At 46.5% G+C, this 15,180-nt stretch overlaps 2 protein-coding genes across 5 annotated transcripts in view; one reads left to right on the top strand and one right to left on the bottom strand.

Annotated features, from left to right (window-relative positions):
• Positions 1 to 1,551, top strand: part of PANK2 (pantothenate kinase 2) — a 29,678-nt gene extending 28,127 nt beyond the window's left edge. For both annotated transcript variants that reach the window (XM_029916658.1, XM_029916657.1), the window contains exon 7: positions 979 to 1,551. In XM_029916658.1, coding sequence (XP_029772518.1) covers positions 979 to 1,029 — 51 coding nt within the window. In that variant the 3' untranslated portion in view covers positions 1,030 to 1,551. The remainder of the gene's footprint in view (positions 1 to 978) is intronic.
• Positions 1,552 to 5,063: 3,512 nt separating this feature from the next.
• The window catches only part of RNF24 (ring finger protein 24), an 81,334-nt gene continuing 71,217 nt past the window's right edge, over positions 5,064 to 15,180 (bottom strand). For 2 of the 3 annotated variants that reach the window (XM_029916656.1, XM_029916655.1), the window contains 2 exons: positions 11,289 to 11,368; positions 5,064 to 10,359 (listed from right to left, as the gene is read on the bottom strand). In XM_029916656.1, the coding sequence (XP_029772516.1) occupies positions 10,221 to 10,359; positions 11,289 to 11,368 (219 nt within the window). In that variant the 3' untranslated portion in view covers positions 5,064 to 10,220. The remainder of the gene's footprint in view (positions 10,360 to 11,288; positions 11,369 to 15,180) is intronic. The other variant, XR_003900835.1, reaches the window with a different exon arrangement.

The following is a 15,180-nucleotide window of genomic DNA, read 5'->3' as shown; positions in this document are numbered from 1 at the left end:
CTCTCTTTTACCAGTGTGGGTTTTGTCTCATTTTTCTGTTACAGTCAATCCTTGTCTTTCTTTTTTGTCTGTTTTTGGGTTTTAATGTCTTGGTTTTTCGTTGTATTGGACTTTGACTACTTACTTCTGGAGATGGTCCCGTGTTGTCCTCCTTCTGCTGCCACTCTCACGCCTCTGCTCTCCCTCTGGGTTCTTCTGTTGCTCTTCACATGGTGCTTTTCTGTCTGTGCCCCCCTCTTCATGTCACATTAGGGCACGATTGTCCACTTCTCTGCTGCCTAGATCCAGACATCTAGTTATGTCCTGGATGTGGCTGCTTGGCCGCCTGGGGCACCCTGGCCTTGCACGTGCTGTATGGAAGCCCTCCTTGCTCGCCACATCTCTTGCTCCTGTTTCCTTGTGGCTCTCCTCAGCTGTGTGGGAGATGCCTAAGCCTCCCTGCTGCCCTCTTCCCCTTCTGCAGGCACGTCTGGAGTCCGTCCCACTCTCTTCTCACTCCCTTCCATCCCCAGCCCAGTCAGGCCCTGACCCTCTGTGACCTGCCCCTGGCTCCCCCCCCCACCCCCCAGCTCTTCCTGCTCCGCGGATCTTCAGGTCCCATCTTGCCTTCATTCCTTAGTTGTCTGGAAATGCTCCGGGCCTCTGCTGCCTCTCATGTCCTCCTTCTGCAGGAGACAGCCAGGTACGGGCTCTTCCCAGAGGGAACGGAGCCGCCAGCAGCCTCATAGCCGCTGTAGCCCTCACCATGGGTTTTGGTGTCCCACGCTGACCTGCCCGGGTGTTTCGTACATCCAGCCCTCGTCCCCAGGCTGGGAGCTCCTTGGAGCTTCCCTGCTCCCAGGCTAGCCTTGGGCTCAGCAGAATAGGTGCTCGGTATCAGGAATTAAGGGCATTATTGGCTTGAACACTAGTAATCATATTTGTGGTAATTTAAGTCTAAGGAAAATTGCTCTCATGTTTGGTGTACTTTTTTTTCAGGGTTATTTTGGAGCTGTTGGAGCACTCCTTGAGCTGTTGAAGATCCCCTGATCACCTGGGGAGGGGTTCCTGGAACATTGCACAATGGGATCTGTGAACTTTTGTTTTTTAAGAGACTTACTCGATTTTGATTGTGTACTACCCAAATCAAAGCAAGGAAGGATGAGTGTATTTTTCTAAGTCATCAAGATAAATCCTTAAGAATTCAGTATAAACTAGTAACCAATAAGGAAAGATACATATAAAAAAAACTGGACATGTCCCCGGCAGTGAGGATTTGCTGTATTTAAGCTGCTTTTCACTATAGCTTTGTTAAACCTGCCATGTGTTTTTGAAATTCAGTGTCACTTACTGGAAGCCACTTCAGGGGAGAGCTGTTCTGTGTTCAGCTGACTGTGGTTTTGTGTCCTATTGAACTTGCTAAATGTAAGGCAAGTAATACATGTTGTAATCTAATCACAATGTTCTCGTATGGCCTTGGAGGTCATTATCTGTGCATTAACTCTGGTGTTCATTTAGCCTTTGTGTGAACATATTGAAAAACATATTTTACTTAAGGTTCTGCAAACTTGATTGGGCAGAGTAACTCTGTATTTGTAATTTTGGCAATTGAGCAACTTCTGGAACTTTTGCAGTCCCAGGTTACCCAACACTGCAAATCCTGGGAAGGTGTATCTGGAATGATGGGACTTTGTCTACCCTGGGAAGAATTTCCTTGGTGGGGGTGGGTGGGTGGGAGGTAATTTTGACAGAAGTGAGTTAAGCTAGTAGGAAAAGTGCACCTGGAATACTAAAACCAGACCTCTCGAATAGACATTTTCAGGGAATCAGGGAGAATCTGGTTGTTTTGGGCTGGTAGAAAGTGAGGAATTGAAGTCCCTTATTAACTCCTGGGGGGCAGGGTGGGGGAACTTCTGCTTTCCCTTCATGCTCAGGGTTTTTACTTGCCAGAAACTGCTAGGCTGGCTGGCTCTGAGCACGGAGTAGGACTGAGCATGAGGGCTGCGTGTGCGAGGCTCAGATGGCGGCGTCGTGGAAATTGACTTAAAGCGTTTTCTTTCTGCTGTGTAATTTAAAAAACCCTTACCCTTGGAGATAGAGCATTGTTTGAGTCTTATTCGTGTACTTTTGTGCCTGCATTGCTGTCAAAAGGCCACGAAGGATCCGTAAAAAGCAGCCTTTGAACTAGAAGGAAACCCTCAGTTTCTCTGCAGTTGCCTTGTGCCTGGGCAGGGACCTGGAGGGAAAGGTTCCTAGGGTCAAAAGAGCTCAGGGCAGGGCTGGGTTGGGTCACCAAGGGAGGAGGGTCAGATCCCTCTGCACCCATTGCGTTGGCCGCTTGGGGGCAGCATAGGTATGTGCCAGCTCTGGAACCAAGGGCAGCAGTTCATGGGGCAGGGAGTGGCCATTTCTCAAGGGCTCCCCTTACCACCGCTGGGCACCAGTGGGTTGTGTGGGCTGCCAGCCTGGTGCAGGCCAGCAGAGCTGGAGGGAGCTGTGGGAATGGGGCTTGTGGCTCCCGGGAGCCAGTCAGCCTCTCCTCTGTTGGCTCTTGTGGGCCTCAGCCTGAGTCATCTCTAATCTCATCCCTCAGTGCTTGGTGGCCCCACCTTCCGTATGGCCGTCAAAGACCATGTCGCTACCCAGCCGCTGATACGCAGTCCTGCTCCTGGGAGCCCCTTGTGCTCCAGGCCCTCCTACCCCTTTGCTCCTCTCCAGAGAAGGCAGGGGTGGGGGGAGCCTCCTTCCCAGGTGGAGACCCAGACACCTGTGCTGGGGTCCCCTGCTCTCCCCACACATACTGTGCTCATGAGCCTGTGACCAGTGCTTACGTGGCTGGCCTCATGCAGCCTTTGTTCCCCCTGCAGTTTAACAGAAACAGACCTGCCCGAGGTCACACAGCTAGACCTGGGCAGAGCCCCCTCCTATGTAGCGTTCACCTTCTGTTTCTGCTCATCTTCCGATTCTGTGTCCCTGCTACTTCCTGCTCTCGGGAGGCTGCCTGTGTGACTTCTCTGCATTTTGTGCCCAGCCCACACTGTCACTACCTGGGAGGGTGCCTCATCAGTCACCAGTGGGTCGTTACTAAGTGTAATGGACATTTCAGGTCTTCCTCTTCAGTTCTAACACAGCAGCCCCCCTCTTGCTTTTCTTTCCGCCTTCCAGGCCTCTGCTTCTCTGCGGACAGATCTTGCCAGTTCCCTGGGCGTAATTCTGGACCTCCCTAAACAGTTGTCAGCCCTGGACAATGACTTTCAAGGTAGTGGCCCCTCCCAGTCCTTGCCTTCGAGTTGTCCCAGGGCAATGACTGCCCCCCACCCCCGCCCCCTTCCTTACTACTGTGTGTCCTCAAGGCCATCTCTGCACATTCTCTTCCCTGAGCTTGAGCCCAGTTTACTGTCACTTCACTACCTCTGGCTTGTGAGATGCATGTAAACTCCATCTCCTGGTACCACTGCCAGCCCCTGGTGTAAGCTACTGCCCTGTCTCCACGGTGTCCCTTCCAGTCTGCCCTCCGTGAGGTAGCCTGAGGGTCTCCCCACACCCTCTTCCTCCCGCACTAGAGGCAGTGTGTATATGTGTGGGTGGCTGTGGTTATGGCCCAGTTGGGAAAGGAAAGTGGCCTAAACCAAGATCGGAGCAGTAGATGAAGGCTTAGAGGGCTGAGATGTGGTGACTGGATAGTGGGGAGGGAGTCTGAGTGAGGTACCCAGGCTTGTTGGGGAGGCTTGGTTTTGGACTGCATGATTTTGTTTGATACCAAAAAGGCAGCTGAATATTCGGGTTGGAGATTACAGACCTGCAAATGATGTGTGTCTAGGTGGGAATTTAGTGAATATGAAGGTAGAGTGAGAATGATGAGATGGGGAGAGAAGGAAAAGGCAGCAGAGAGTGGTTTGAGAAGGGGCTGGTTGGGCCCAAGGGAGAGGAGCTCTACAGGTATCTGCATTCAGAGGAAGTTTAAGAAGTGGTTCAGGTTTGTTGCAGGGTCACAGATGGCCCTGAGGGGGGCAGTTTCCCTCAAGCTATGGGGCCAAAGCTGACCTGCAGGGGTCCTCGTGAGGGGTGGTGAGAAATAGCAGTCACCACAGGATGACTTTGGAGTCTAGTTGGTTTTTTCCCCTCCTAACAGAACAGTTGGTATTGCCAAGCCTGAGATGGAGCTAGAGGGATGGGGTGTGGGCTAGATCCACCACAACTCCCCTGAGCACTAGTTCCCGAATTAGTGAGACTGCTGGTGTGTCCGGTAGCATCTGCAGTGCTGAGGCTGAGGGGCGGTGGGGCAGCAGGTGGGGCCTTGGGCTGCTTCTCCCTCCATGTGGCCTAATGTTCTGCTCCTCACCCCTGACCTGCAACCCACCCAATGGGAGGGTGCAGGCCAGAAGCTCCTTCATCTCAGTCACATATTGTTGTTGACCAGCTCATTTTGATCAGAGCCACTTACCTTGACTTTTCCATTGCTACACAGATTTAAGAGGGGTGTAGGTGGCCTCAGGCCCCTTCTGAAGGGTACATGCTCAACACAAAGTATTTTCAAAACCTGCTTTTTATTTACATTTAAGATAATTACATGCATGTTGTTTTTAAAACAGTAATTAGCAAAAAATGCATTAAAATTTTAAAATAGCAATTAAATATATACAAAAATATAGCTTACAAAAAAACTGCGAATGTTTAAAAATATTCTGCTGCAGAATTCTTAGTGTACAAACACGTCTATGAAACCCAAGGCTCAGAATTTCATAAACCTTTTTTTTGAGGGAGTTATACAATATCTAGTGAACAAACCCCAGTGGGCTAAACTGTAAGACTAAACTACCCCTCCTTCCTGGCAATGATGTCAAGAAAGCCAGATGACAGTTACCAGGAACATTCTTGGAAGACCAGGCTCTCTCCAGGAGGAGCTTCCCTACACTGGCCCCACGTACCCACCTGCTTGAGCGCGGCCTTGGAGGGACAGTGTGCGCCTGGCCGGTGCAGGCACAGGCTGCTGAGAGGAGCTTCACCAAAGTACAGACTGGTCCCTTGAAATTGGCGGGGACCACATTCTAGGTCTATGTCCCTGGAGCAGGGAGGGTGTTCTCCCTGATCCAAGAGACACAGAAGTGAGCACTGGATTGGTAAGCAAGGGTGCAATGCTTGGTCTAAACATGGAACAAAACTATCTGCATTCTGCAACAAGTTGGGCTCTAAAGGTGAACTGGACAAAGATTTATCGAACAAGGCCCTCTATTTTTCTCGTGATCGTCCCACTCAAATGGAAGTACAGTCCATGGCACATGGGATCTTTTGTTAATCTAAAGAACGACTTCCAGTTAACTGCAGATTTCATCAGAATTTAGACATTGTGATTTTAGACCCTTTTACTTAGACTCTTTTACTTAAACTTGTAATACCTAATATGAAAGTCTATCCCGAGGCCAGATACTCAGGTGAGAAGGATAGCATTTCACATACAATTTCAAGTTTCAGGTTAGGGGCCCAAGTTGCACTTTTAATCCAAGGTAAGCCCTGGGCTGCTGCTCTGGGAGTCTGGACCCCAGGGAAGTGGGTGAGAACCAAGATGCAGGAGTCCATGCCCCTCCCTCTGGGGCTGCCTGGAAGAAGCAGTTTTGTAAGACATTTTTTTCTTTGAATGGAAAGAATTCTGTGGCAAGCATTTTCTTTATAAGGTGTGCATAAAGAATGGGGAGAGAAAGGGAGCAGAGCCAGGACCTTGAACACGGACACTGAAGTGTGTGTATCTATGGTTAATTTTGAGGAGACCGACCACCTACCTGCTTAACATCATCCGAGACATCTGTCCCCCAAAAGGAAGGATGCCTCAGGCTTCAGTTGCTGCTGCATATCAGACTCCTGCCTCAGAAACACAATAACTCACCTAAGAAATCATGGCAGCTGTAGCCAGACATCACCCCATTGGATGGGGCTGGGTGGGGAGCAGGGGGTGTAAAGGCTGCTGGACCTGGACAAGAGGTCTGCATGGCTGTTCTCAGCAACACAGCAGAGCCTGCTCTTGAGTGTCCTTTCACAGGCCAGACTGTCCTTGTGCACAGTCTGGAAACTGGCTGTGCTCATTATTATCCGAGTATCTGTGTGGCAAGGGTCAGGGACAGATTGCTATTTCTGCTTTGTATGGACTAGAATTTTAGTATGCTGCAATCAATAAAAAATAATGCCTTATTCAAAAAGAAATGTGATTGCAAAGATATCCTCCAATTATGGGCTCACCTTTTACAGATACTCTGACTTCTGGTATGGCTCTTCCCCATGAATAGGACTGCTCCTTGGATATACTGGTCTGGCATCACATGAGTAAAAAAAGAAGAAAAGTTATGTATACACGTATGTGCAATCTGTTTATGCAAAAATGGTCTCTGGAAAGATCTACGTGGAACATACTGTAAGTGGGTGTTCAAGGGGCAGTAAGTTGGGCTTGCTAGGTTAGGGATGCAAGTACGAGTATGACTCGTGAATTATATGAGGGATTACCTATTCAGAAACTTAAGGAATAGCTGCCAAGAAGCATTATGAGCAAAGATAGATGGAGGGGACTATGCAAGATCAGGTGAGGAAAAGGAAGGGACCCAGGCAAACACAGGCCCTACCTAAGGGAGCCCCTGTATCTTAGGAGACTCTTGCTCAGAGGAGCCCTGCGTAACTGGCATGATGCTGGCTATAATTAGGAGCTTACACAACCCCAGGCCTACTGCCCACCAGGCTTTGGACATGTATGGTCCTCACGAGAGCCAACAAAAATGTTACTATGATTGATTCTTAAATGGCAGATAGGGAAACCAGCTTTGGGAGACTAACTTGCATAAAGACACATGGCTAGTGAATGGCAAGGGATGATTCAAATCACTCCGTATTTTTTCTGTCCAGAGCTCTGGGCATTCCCTCTGTTCATTTCATAATTCTCAAAAAGCCTTTCAGAAAAATAACTGCAGTTCAGAATAGCTTAGCAGAGCAGGACCAAGCCACAAAGGTGGCTGCTGTTGGAATGGGGCTGTGGAAAGGGACAAATTGGTCCTCTGATAGGTCCAAGGGACTTGGCCTAGGGTAAAGAATCTTAATTTGTCAAGATGTGTCAAGAACAGGCTAACTGACAGTGATGGAATGTTCCCTGTATTCCTCAGCTCAGGCTTCCTCATGGACCTTCTACTTGCATCTGGCCATTTCTGTCTAATCCTGCTTTCTGCCTTGGTGGGCACAGGCTATGAGGACCTTACCTGCCAGGAATAGGCCCAACCAAATCACACTGTGGCAGAGAAACGGCAGATGACAACGTCTTAATGACTACTTAATCCGAAATCAAGTCAGGCTGGTTTTGTTCCGTTTCTAAAGCCACTTAAATTCAGCTGTACCCCTAGCAACAACTAGATTAATGATCCAGCTACCTCTGGAGTTCAGCTGGGGCTATGAGTTATGTTCTTTTAACCCACAGCATACAAGTAACATCCAATCTCTGAGCTGCTTAAGACACATTAAGACAAAGTAAAAAAACAAAACAAAACAAAAAACCTGCCATGTCACCAGCCAGTGGCCCAGAGCAGACCAGAGTCCCCACATGTCTACAGATTCGTAACAAAAGTTCAACAACTTACCAACAAAAGACAGACAGACATGGCCAGGGTGGCCTCAGTGTTAAGGTGTGAGCCTGTTTCAAGAGTATTAGGGGATCCTTTCTCATTCTTGAAAAGAGTTCTGATGAAGATTTACCTTGTCCACAGACAACTGTGTTTTAATCAGAATTAAAGGAAAATGTAAATTAAGCCCTTGCCATTGGCAATAATGGTACTGCAGCACAGAGTCCTGGAGGAGGACCCAGATGGGAGCAAGTGCATTCAGGTTGTCCTGCTAAGAGTGAACACTCACCATTCCACGTCCAGCCCCACCCTGGTGAAAGGGCTGCATTTAAAAAGCCCTCTGCATTCACAGGTGTTGAGGTCATGTTAGTGGCACCTCTTGGGGGTTGGTGCCCAATGGAGAGTGCACAGCATTCTGGAGCTTTCCTCTAATGGCTGGAACTATGCACCAACCATGTCAATTTGCCCTTCCTGCTTCCTGTGATTTGGGGAAATGAACTAATCTACCTACACATACAGGGACAGAAAAAAGCTGCAACTAATTGATCAGTTATAATCCTGCCAAAGCTGTGAGCTGAAATCATTTGCAGTTTTTAGAGCACGAGAATTCCTCCCTTGAAAAGAATTCTCTTTCCTGTTGGAACCCCGTAACAAGGTGAGATTTGTTCCAAAGCCATTCCACGGGGAATGGTGGGTGTTTGCCACAAATGAGGCTAGTCCAGAAGCAGGCCTACTTTTGATCTTGGTCACTGGAAACATTTCACTGTAAACTGGGTGCTTTGCAATATTCAGCTCCATTGTGCTACAAACACAGACCACAGAAATGGTGAAAGTAGGAGCATGTGAAAAGTTCTTTTCAAGATGCCCAACAGGCTAAGACTTTCATATAAAAATCCCCCACGCTTCCTTGCCCTGTTGAAGCAGCAGCCAGTGGGCGTGCCATGAATAGGTCACACGGAGGAAAGAAACAGCCAATTCTGACCAACTGGATTTGTAATTTTCCAAACTGGATTTTGTCCAGCACTTTACTAAGCTAATGGGAATTTTCCTCCTCGTCTGACCCCAGATATCTGAGCCAAGGACAGGTTTCATTTCCCATTCTAAGATGGTAGAGACTGGAATCCAGAAAAAAAAATCCCTGGGGTCATGCCATGAACAGAGTAGTACAGCTTCCTCCCATTCTCTCTCCATACCATGTAGACCACATGTCCAATGAGAAACTGTCCTCACTCACACCTGGGGAGTAGGGCAGAGGCAAAGCTGCTGATGAGTCCACCCTGTAACTGAAGGAGGTGGAAAGCAGTGCCGTGGAAAAGAACTTTCTATCTGACCCAAAGCCACTTCAGATGGCAAATTTATACAGTATTCATAAATCTGAATGGACTCTTGAGTCACTTCTAGAAAGGCTGGACAGAAAGCCAAAGAGCAGCATGCACTTCTCTCCTATAAAGACACTTTCAATTACAGGTCTGAATACTGAGGCACACACCAAGGGTGAACAGCCCTACAGGAGCTTCCTGGAATTATTTACAATTTCAAGTGGATCCCGGCTTCAGAATTACAAAGGATCTTATTTGGGGTGCTTTAAATTGTTAAAAAGTCAATGACAGGCATTTTCTCTTAAGTAGAAACAAGGCGAGAGAGGCAAGGAGTGGGGAGAGGCAAGGGGTCAGCATCCTCTCATCTCAGCAGGGCCTGGAGGACTGGCCATTTTCAGGAAGAAGCTTCCCTTGGGAGCGGTCTGAGAGGTTCGCAGCAGCTCCTTACTGAGGCAATGGGCTAAGCCCAGCAGCTGCACTGGAACCCCATTGTATGGGGGTGTGGGCAGCAACCTGAGGCCCCACACAGGGACAGTAGGGCTCAGACCCAACCCCTGCTGGGGCTCCTGACGGGTGGCTTGTCTGGGCCTCACTGGTGAGTCGGGGTGGGAGGGGGCAGAATAAGAGGAAATGACTTCCGACCAAGCCTTTCCAAGCACATCTAATGTGTTTAGATGATTGGATAAGCAAGTGTGAACTTGAGGGCGAAGGAGTGGTGAGGGGGCACTGCTGCTCTGTGGTAACCAAAGCCCTTGGGTTCCTAGATGACCTTATCAAAGGAATATAATGTGAAAAGCCTTGTTGGCACTGCCTCACCAATCACTGGCAACCAGTCGTGCTTCAGCTGAGGTAACCGCTGGTTTTACTTGGCTCAGGGACTGCCAGGAGGGTCTGCTGCTGCAAAGGCATGCACGGTCTGCATAGAAGCTCATCTGCCCACAGGGTGGGGGGCGGGGGTGGCTTTAAAGACCGGCCCTCAGTTCCCTTCTCTAACAGTTCTGTCTTCCCTTCTGCTTGATAAAGATTCACCTTGACATGGAGAAGTATCTGGGAGACAGTAATGGCATCAGCAAGAGACCCTTGTGAAATTTCTTGAACGTAACCAGAAGGGTTATCCATCATCCACTCCTCTTGGCATGGGGTAGTGTCAGCGTGCTTTGGTTGTCACAAGACCCATCAGTCTGGCTTCCCAGCTTAGCTGGCCCGAGTTCTTCATGAGGCAAAGGAAGTGGCAGCTGGTGCCCCAGGTAGAGCAGCCAACGCAGAGACCGCTTGTGTTCCTCCTGGCTCCACATGGACGTCGGATCCCACAGCAGTTTGATCCTTGAGAGAGCTATACAATGTTCTCTGCCCCAGGTAGGGGCCCTTGGGGGGGTCCACGGTCCTGCTTACTGTGCAGCTGGGCCAGCTGCAGAACTGGCATGTTGCACAGTGGACATACTTTCCGAACCTCCAGCCACTTAATAAGGCACCTAGGGGATGAGACAACACAGGAGGAAGATGTCAGTCCTGGGCTTATGGTGCCTTCTGCCCAGGTGCCTCATGGGTTAAACACATCTATCCCTCTAGCCCGGGGCTGGTGTGAATACTCAGATCCCAAGCAGCTCCATCAGCAGGTGGAGAATGCTTTTTACCCTCTGGAGGAACCAGACCCTCTAATCTATAAGGTGGTATGAAGAAGCCACAGCATGCTATACCCTCAAATCAACCATCACTTCTTAAAGGATGAAATACACTGAGGAGGATGGTGGGAAGTAGGAGAAATATATTTTTAACAGAAAAGACAAAAAATTGTGAGAGAAGGGGGAATATTAGTATGTTGTCATAAGAGATGGCCTCACACTACCATTTACATTCATACTTTATTTATTTTGATTTAAAATAACTATGGTTTTGATTAAAATAAGTTGTAAGGAATAGAACCTCTCATTGGAAAATTCCATTGAAGTAGATGTTTATAGCCTGAGCTCTAAGGAGGTGTGGGCTTATCTGGCCCTCTGCCCAAAGTCCTGCCTGGTGGTCATGTTCTGCCACCCTGGTCCCTCCTCTGTCATGTTTATGTACACACACAAGCATCACCCCATAGGATGCATTCAGCTTGCTGCATTATAGACCAATCATGAAGCTGTCGAGCTTGTCTGGCACTGCTCCAAGCCCACAAGTAAGTTGCTTGATACGGCTCAGATTCAGGTCCCTTTAAATAATTCCAAACCAGGAGCTCCTGGGTGACTCAGTTAAATGTCCACTTTTGGCTTAGGTCATGATCTTGCCATTCATGAGTTCAAGCCTTGCCTGCATTGGGCTCTGTGCTGAGAGCTTGGAGCCTGGAGCCTGCTTCGGATTCTGTGTCCCCCCCGCCCCCCCAAAACACTAAAGAAAATAATTCCACACCAATACTCACTTTCTGTGAAAGGCATGCTTACATGGACAAATGCCCAACTCATCTCGAGGCCTAAAGTCTTCTAGACACACTGCACAGAGCTGAAAGACAAATTCACATATGAGGCAAAGTGCTAAATACTCTCACAGGCTGCAAAATAAAGTGCAGGCCCCCAAAGCCAGCCATTTGAAGGTCCCACAACTCCTTAAGTGAAAGAAGCAGGCTTGAATGGGTGAGGTTTTCTGAAGAGTCTCCTGCTCTTCCTGTCACAGATCTTCAAGGTGGAGGACAGACAGGAGAAGACAGCAAGAGGTAGCTTCCTTTACTTCAGTACTCAGAGGAGAGTCTGACTTAGGTCTATTCTCAGGAGACAGGCTGAACATAAAGCGATTTTCCTGTGGCAGGGGAGGGGCTGACTTTGCCAGGGAATGCTCTGCCCACTCAGCAGCGTAGCCCCTGAGGACAGGCCCTGGAGTCCTCCTTTGGTTTTCACAATGTAGAAACTCTAAACAATGGCAGAGCCTGCAGTAACATGCTTTTTATAGTTCCTGGGGCCCCGCACTTATGCACTACCCTGTCCATGTCTTTGTCATATATAAAGTTATTCAAGAGTCTCTATAGTTAAACTTATGAAAATATACAGATGGGGCCAAACTCACTCTCTGACAGGTGGCTAGCCTCCACTGCCTAGGAAGAGGCCTTCACACCCAGAGGCCTTCACTTCCAACCATAGTCCTTGGACACATACCAGTGTCCAGGGACATCAAGTACTGTTGCACATACTACTTTATAGGTGAGAAAACAGGCTCAGAGCCACCCTGGTGAGTGGCCAGAGCTGGCTGGGGATCCAGGTGTGTTGCACTGATGTGCTGCTGTACTACTTGTCTCTTGCCCAAAGGTTGAACTCCTCCCTGCTTGCTTCCCTGTTCATCTCCAGGGATCCTGATTCAACCGGCACCATTTCTCGTCCATCCCGCTGCCATGGCCTCCCTGCTGCCTGTTTCTTAACCTATAATGTGTAACCCAGTGTCTAATTAGGTTACGTGATAAGACACATGGCTCTTGGTGCCGTGCTGTGAATGTTGGTTTTCCAACACCCTTCTCTGGGGAGCTCTCAGGGGCCTAGTGTACCCAGCAGATAGGATCTTCAGGGAGGAGGAGAATGGTAACACTCTTAGCAGATTCAGCCTTCCCATGAAGACAGCAAGAGAGTAGGGAGAAGGAAGGACAGACAACTGGCCTTGGCTTGGACATCCACTAACAGTGTCATCATGATTCCTCTCAAGCTCTGTTCCTTCACCTGCAAAGTGGGGACACTCCCTACCCCACTGTTATCAGTTCAGACTGGGGGCAGGGCTGAGGAGGCAGTAAGACAGTCTACCAATACCAGTTGTTTTTATTTGTGTTTAAATTTCGTGAAGGGAGCACTATTTTTAAGCCCATTTTTGACTTCTGGAGGAAGGCTGAGAACGAGCTATGTGGGTAAAGATGAGAAACTAGCAGTTCCAGCCTTGGGGGTGATATTTTGGTCCTTCGCTTCAAAGGGGGAAATGATGTTCCCATCTGGTAGACTATATGAATAAGCCCTCTGGCCACACCCAGCTTCCCTCTCAGCACAGGGAGGGAAACAGGGTCAGAACTGCTGGCTCTGCCCTGTGGAGATTCAGCACTGATCCCACCAAAGGGCAAGAAGTTGGACAAACCACTCATTTTAATTTGGTTATTTTTCTAGGATCCAAAATTAGATTTATAGCCTATTAAAAATGGTTATAATGTGCTATTATGTTGTTAAACAAGTTCTAAAACCTGTTAAAAAAAAAGATAAATTCTGACAGGTTAAGTGCCAATGGTGACCAAAAGTCAAGGGCAGTCATGAAGAGAAAAGCCTCAGATCTGACTTTTTAGAAGTTCCATGAAGGGACAAACTAATTTTACAACTTTAAAGGTCCTATTTTGCACTTTACAGTATTTCAACAACAGACTGCTGCTCCATTGTAACTTCCGATACCTTTTTAAAAATGGAGATACATTTCACATAATATTCATCCCTTTAAAGTATACAGCAGTTTTTAGTATATTCACAGCCTTGTGCAACCATCACCACTATCTAATTCCAGAACATTTCATTCCATGCTCCCAAAGCCCACACCCAAAATAGTCTCTCCCCATTCCATCTTCTCCTTAGTCCCTGGCAATCACTAATCAACTTTCTGTCTGGATGGATTTGTCTATTCTGGTCATTTCCAGAATGGAATGGAAATCATGAAAAGGTATCATACAATAAGTGGTCTTTTTTGTCTGCCTTCTTTCACTTAGCATAATGCCTTCAAGGTTCATTCATGTTGTATCATGAATCAGTATTTTATTTACTTTGATGGCTAAATAGTATTATGGATCTACCATATTTGTTTATCCATTCATTAGTTGACGGTTACTTGGATTGTTTCTACCTTTTACCTATTATGGATAATGTTGCTCTACTCTAAACAAGTAACATGAATTTTCAATTCTCTGGGTATATATCTAGGAATCTATCTATATATCTAGGAATAATGTTAGGTCATATGGTGACACTAATTTTTTGAGGAATCACTAAACTATTTGTTTCGCAGAATGGCTACATCACTTCATATCCACTTCCCACCAGCAGTGTATGAGGGTTCCAATTTTTTCATATCAAGTTATTTTTATTGTCTTTTTGATTATAATCGTCCTAGATGGTATGAAGTGGTAATCTCATTGTGGTTTTGATTTGCACTTTCCTAATGACTAATGATGTGCTTATTGGCCTGTTGTATATCTTCTTTGGAGAAATGTCTGTTCAAAATTCTTTGCCCATTTTCTTAGTTGGGCTATTTTTCTTTTTATTATGGAATTGTAAGAGTTCTTTATATATTCTACACACAATTCCTTATAGCCAACTGATTTTGACAAAGATGCAAAAGCGTTTCAACCTTTTCAACAAATGGTGTTGGAGCAATTGGATGTCCATAGCTGGATATCACCAACAGCATATCACCACTAAAGCATAAGCAACTGAAGGGAAAAAAATCAATAAAATGGACTTTATCAAATTTAAAAACTTGTGTTCTGCAAAAGACCTTGTTAGGAAAAAAAGGTTGACATAAAATATTTGCAGTTCTTTTTCTTTTGTACGCTTTTTATTGAGGTGTGACAGTTATTTCTATATTGTGGATACTGCTTACTCTTATCAGATACAAGATCTGCAAATATTTTCTCCCTGTGGGTTATCTTTTTACTTAATTGATAGTGAGGGTTTTAAAATTTTGATGGACCTCTGGCTTCATCTCCCTTTTTTTTGGTATCTTCAGTTCTCTCCCCTTCAGCTCTGCTGCATCAGCATACAAATGAATGATCTCTCCCATCTTCAATAAGATAAAACCAAATTCCATTCAAGCAAATGAAACCAAATAAAAATCCTATCTTCACTGGAAAAAAAATAAAATAAAATTTTGATGAAGTTCTATTTACTATTTTCCTTTGGTTGCTTGTGCTTTAGGTGTCATATCTAAGAAACCATCATTTAACCCAAAGCCATGAAAATTTATATCTATGTTTATTTCTAAGAGTTTTGTAATTTTAGTTGTTACATCTGGGGTTTTGGCCTATTTTTGAGTTAACTTTTATATACAATGTGAAGGAGAGCTCTAACTTCATTATTTTATATAATATGGTTATCCCAGCCCCATTTGTTGAATAAACTATTCTTTCCCTATTGAATTGTCTTGGCACACTTGTTGAAAATCAGTTGACCATATTGTATAGATTTGTTTCTTAAAATAACATTTTTTTTAAGTTTGAGAGAAAAAGTATGCACATGTGTACATTGTATGAGTTGAGGAAGAGAGAGGGAGAGAGAGAATCCCAAGCAGGCTCCATGCTGTCAGCACAG

The sequence above is a fragment of the Suricata suricatta genome, chromosome 12 (genome assembly GCF_006229205.1).
Source record: "Suricata suricatta isolate VVHF042 chromosome 12, meerkat_22Aug2017_6uvM2_HiC, whole genome shotgun sequence".
NCBI lineage: Eukaryota > Metazoa > Chordata > Mammalia > Carnivora > Herpestidae > Suricata > Suricata suricatta.
The sequence above is the reverse complement of the archived record's forward strand: the minus strand, read 5'-3'. Positions and strand labels throughout refer to the sequence as shown.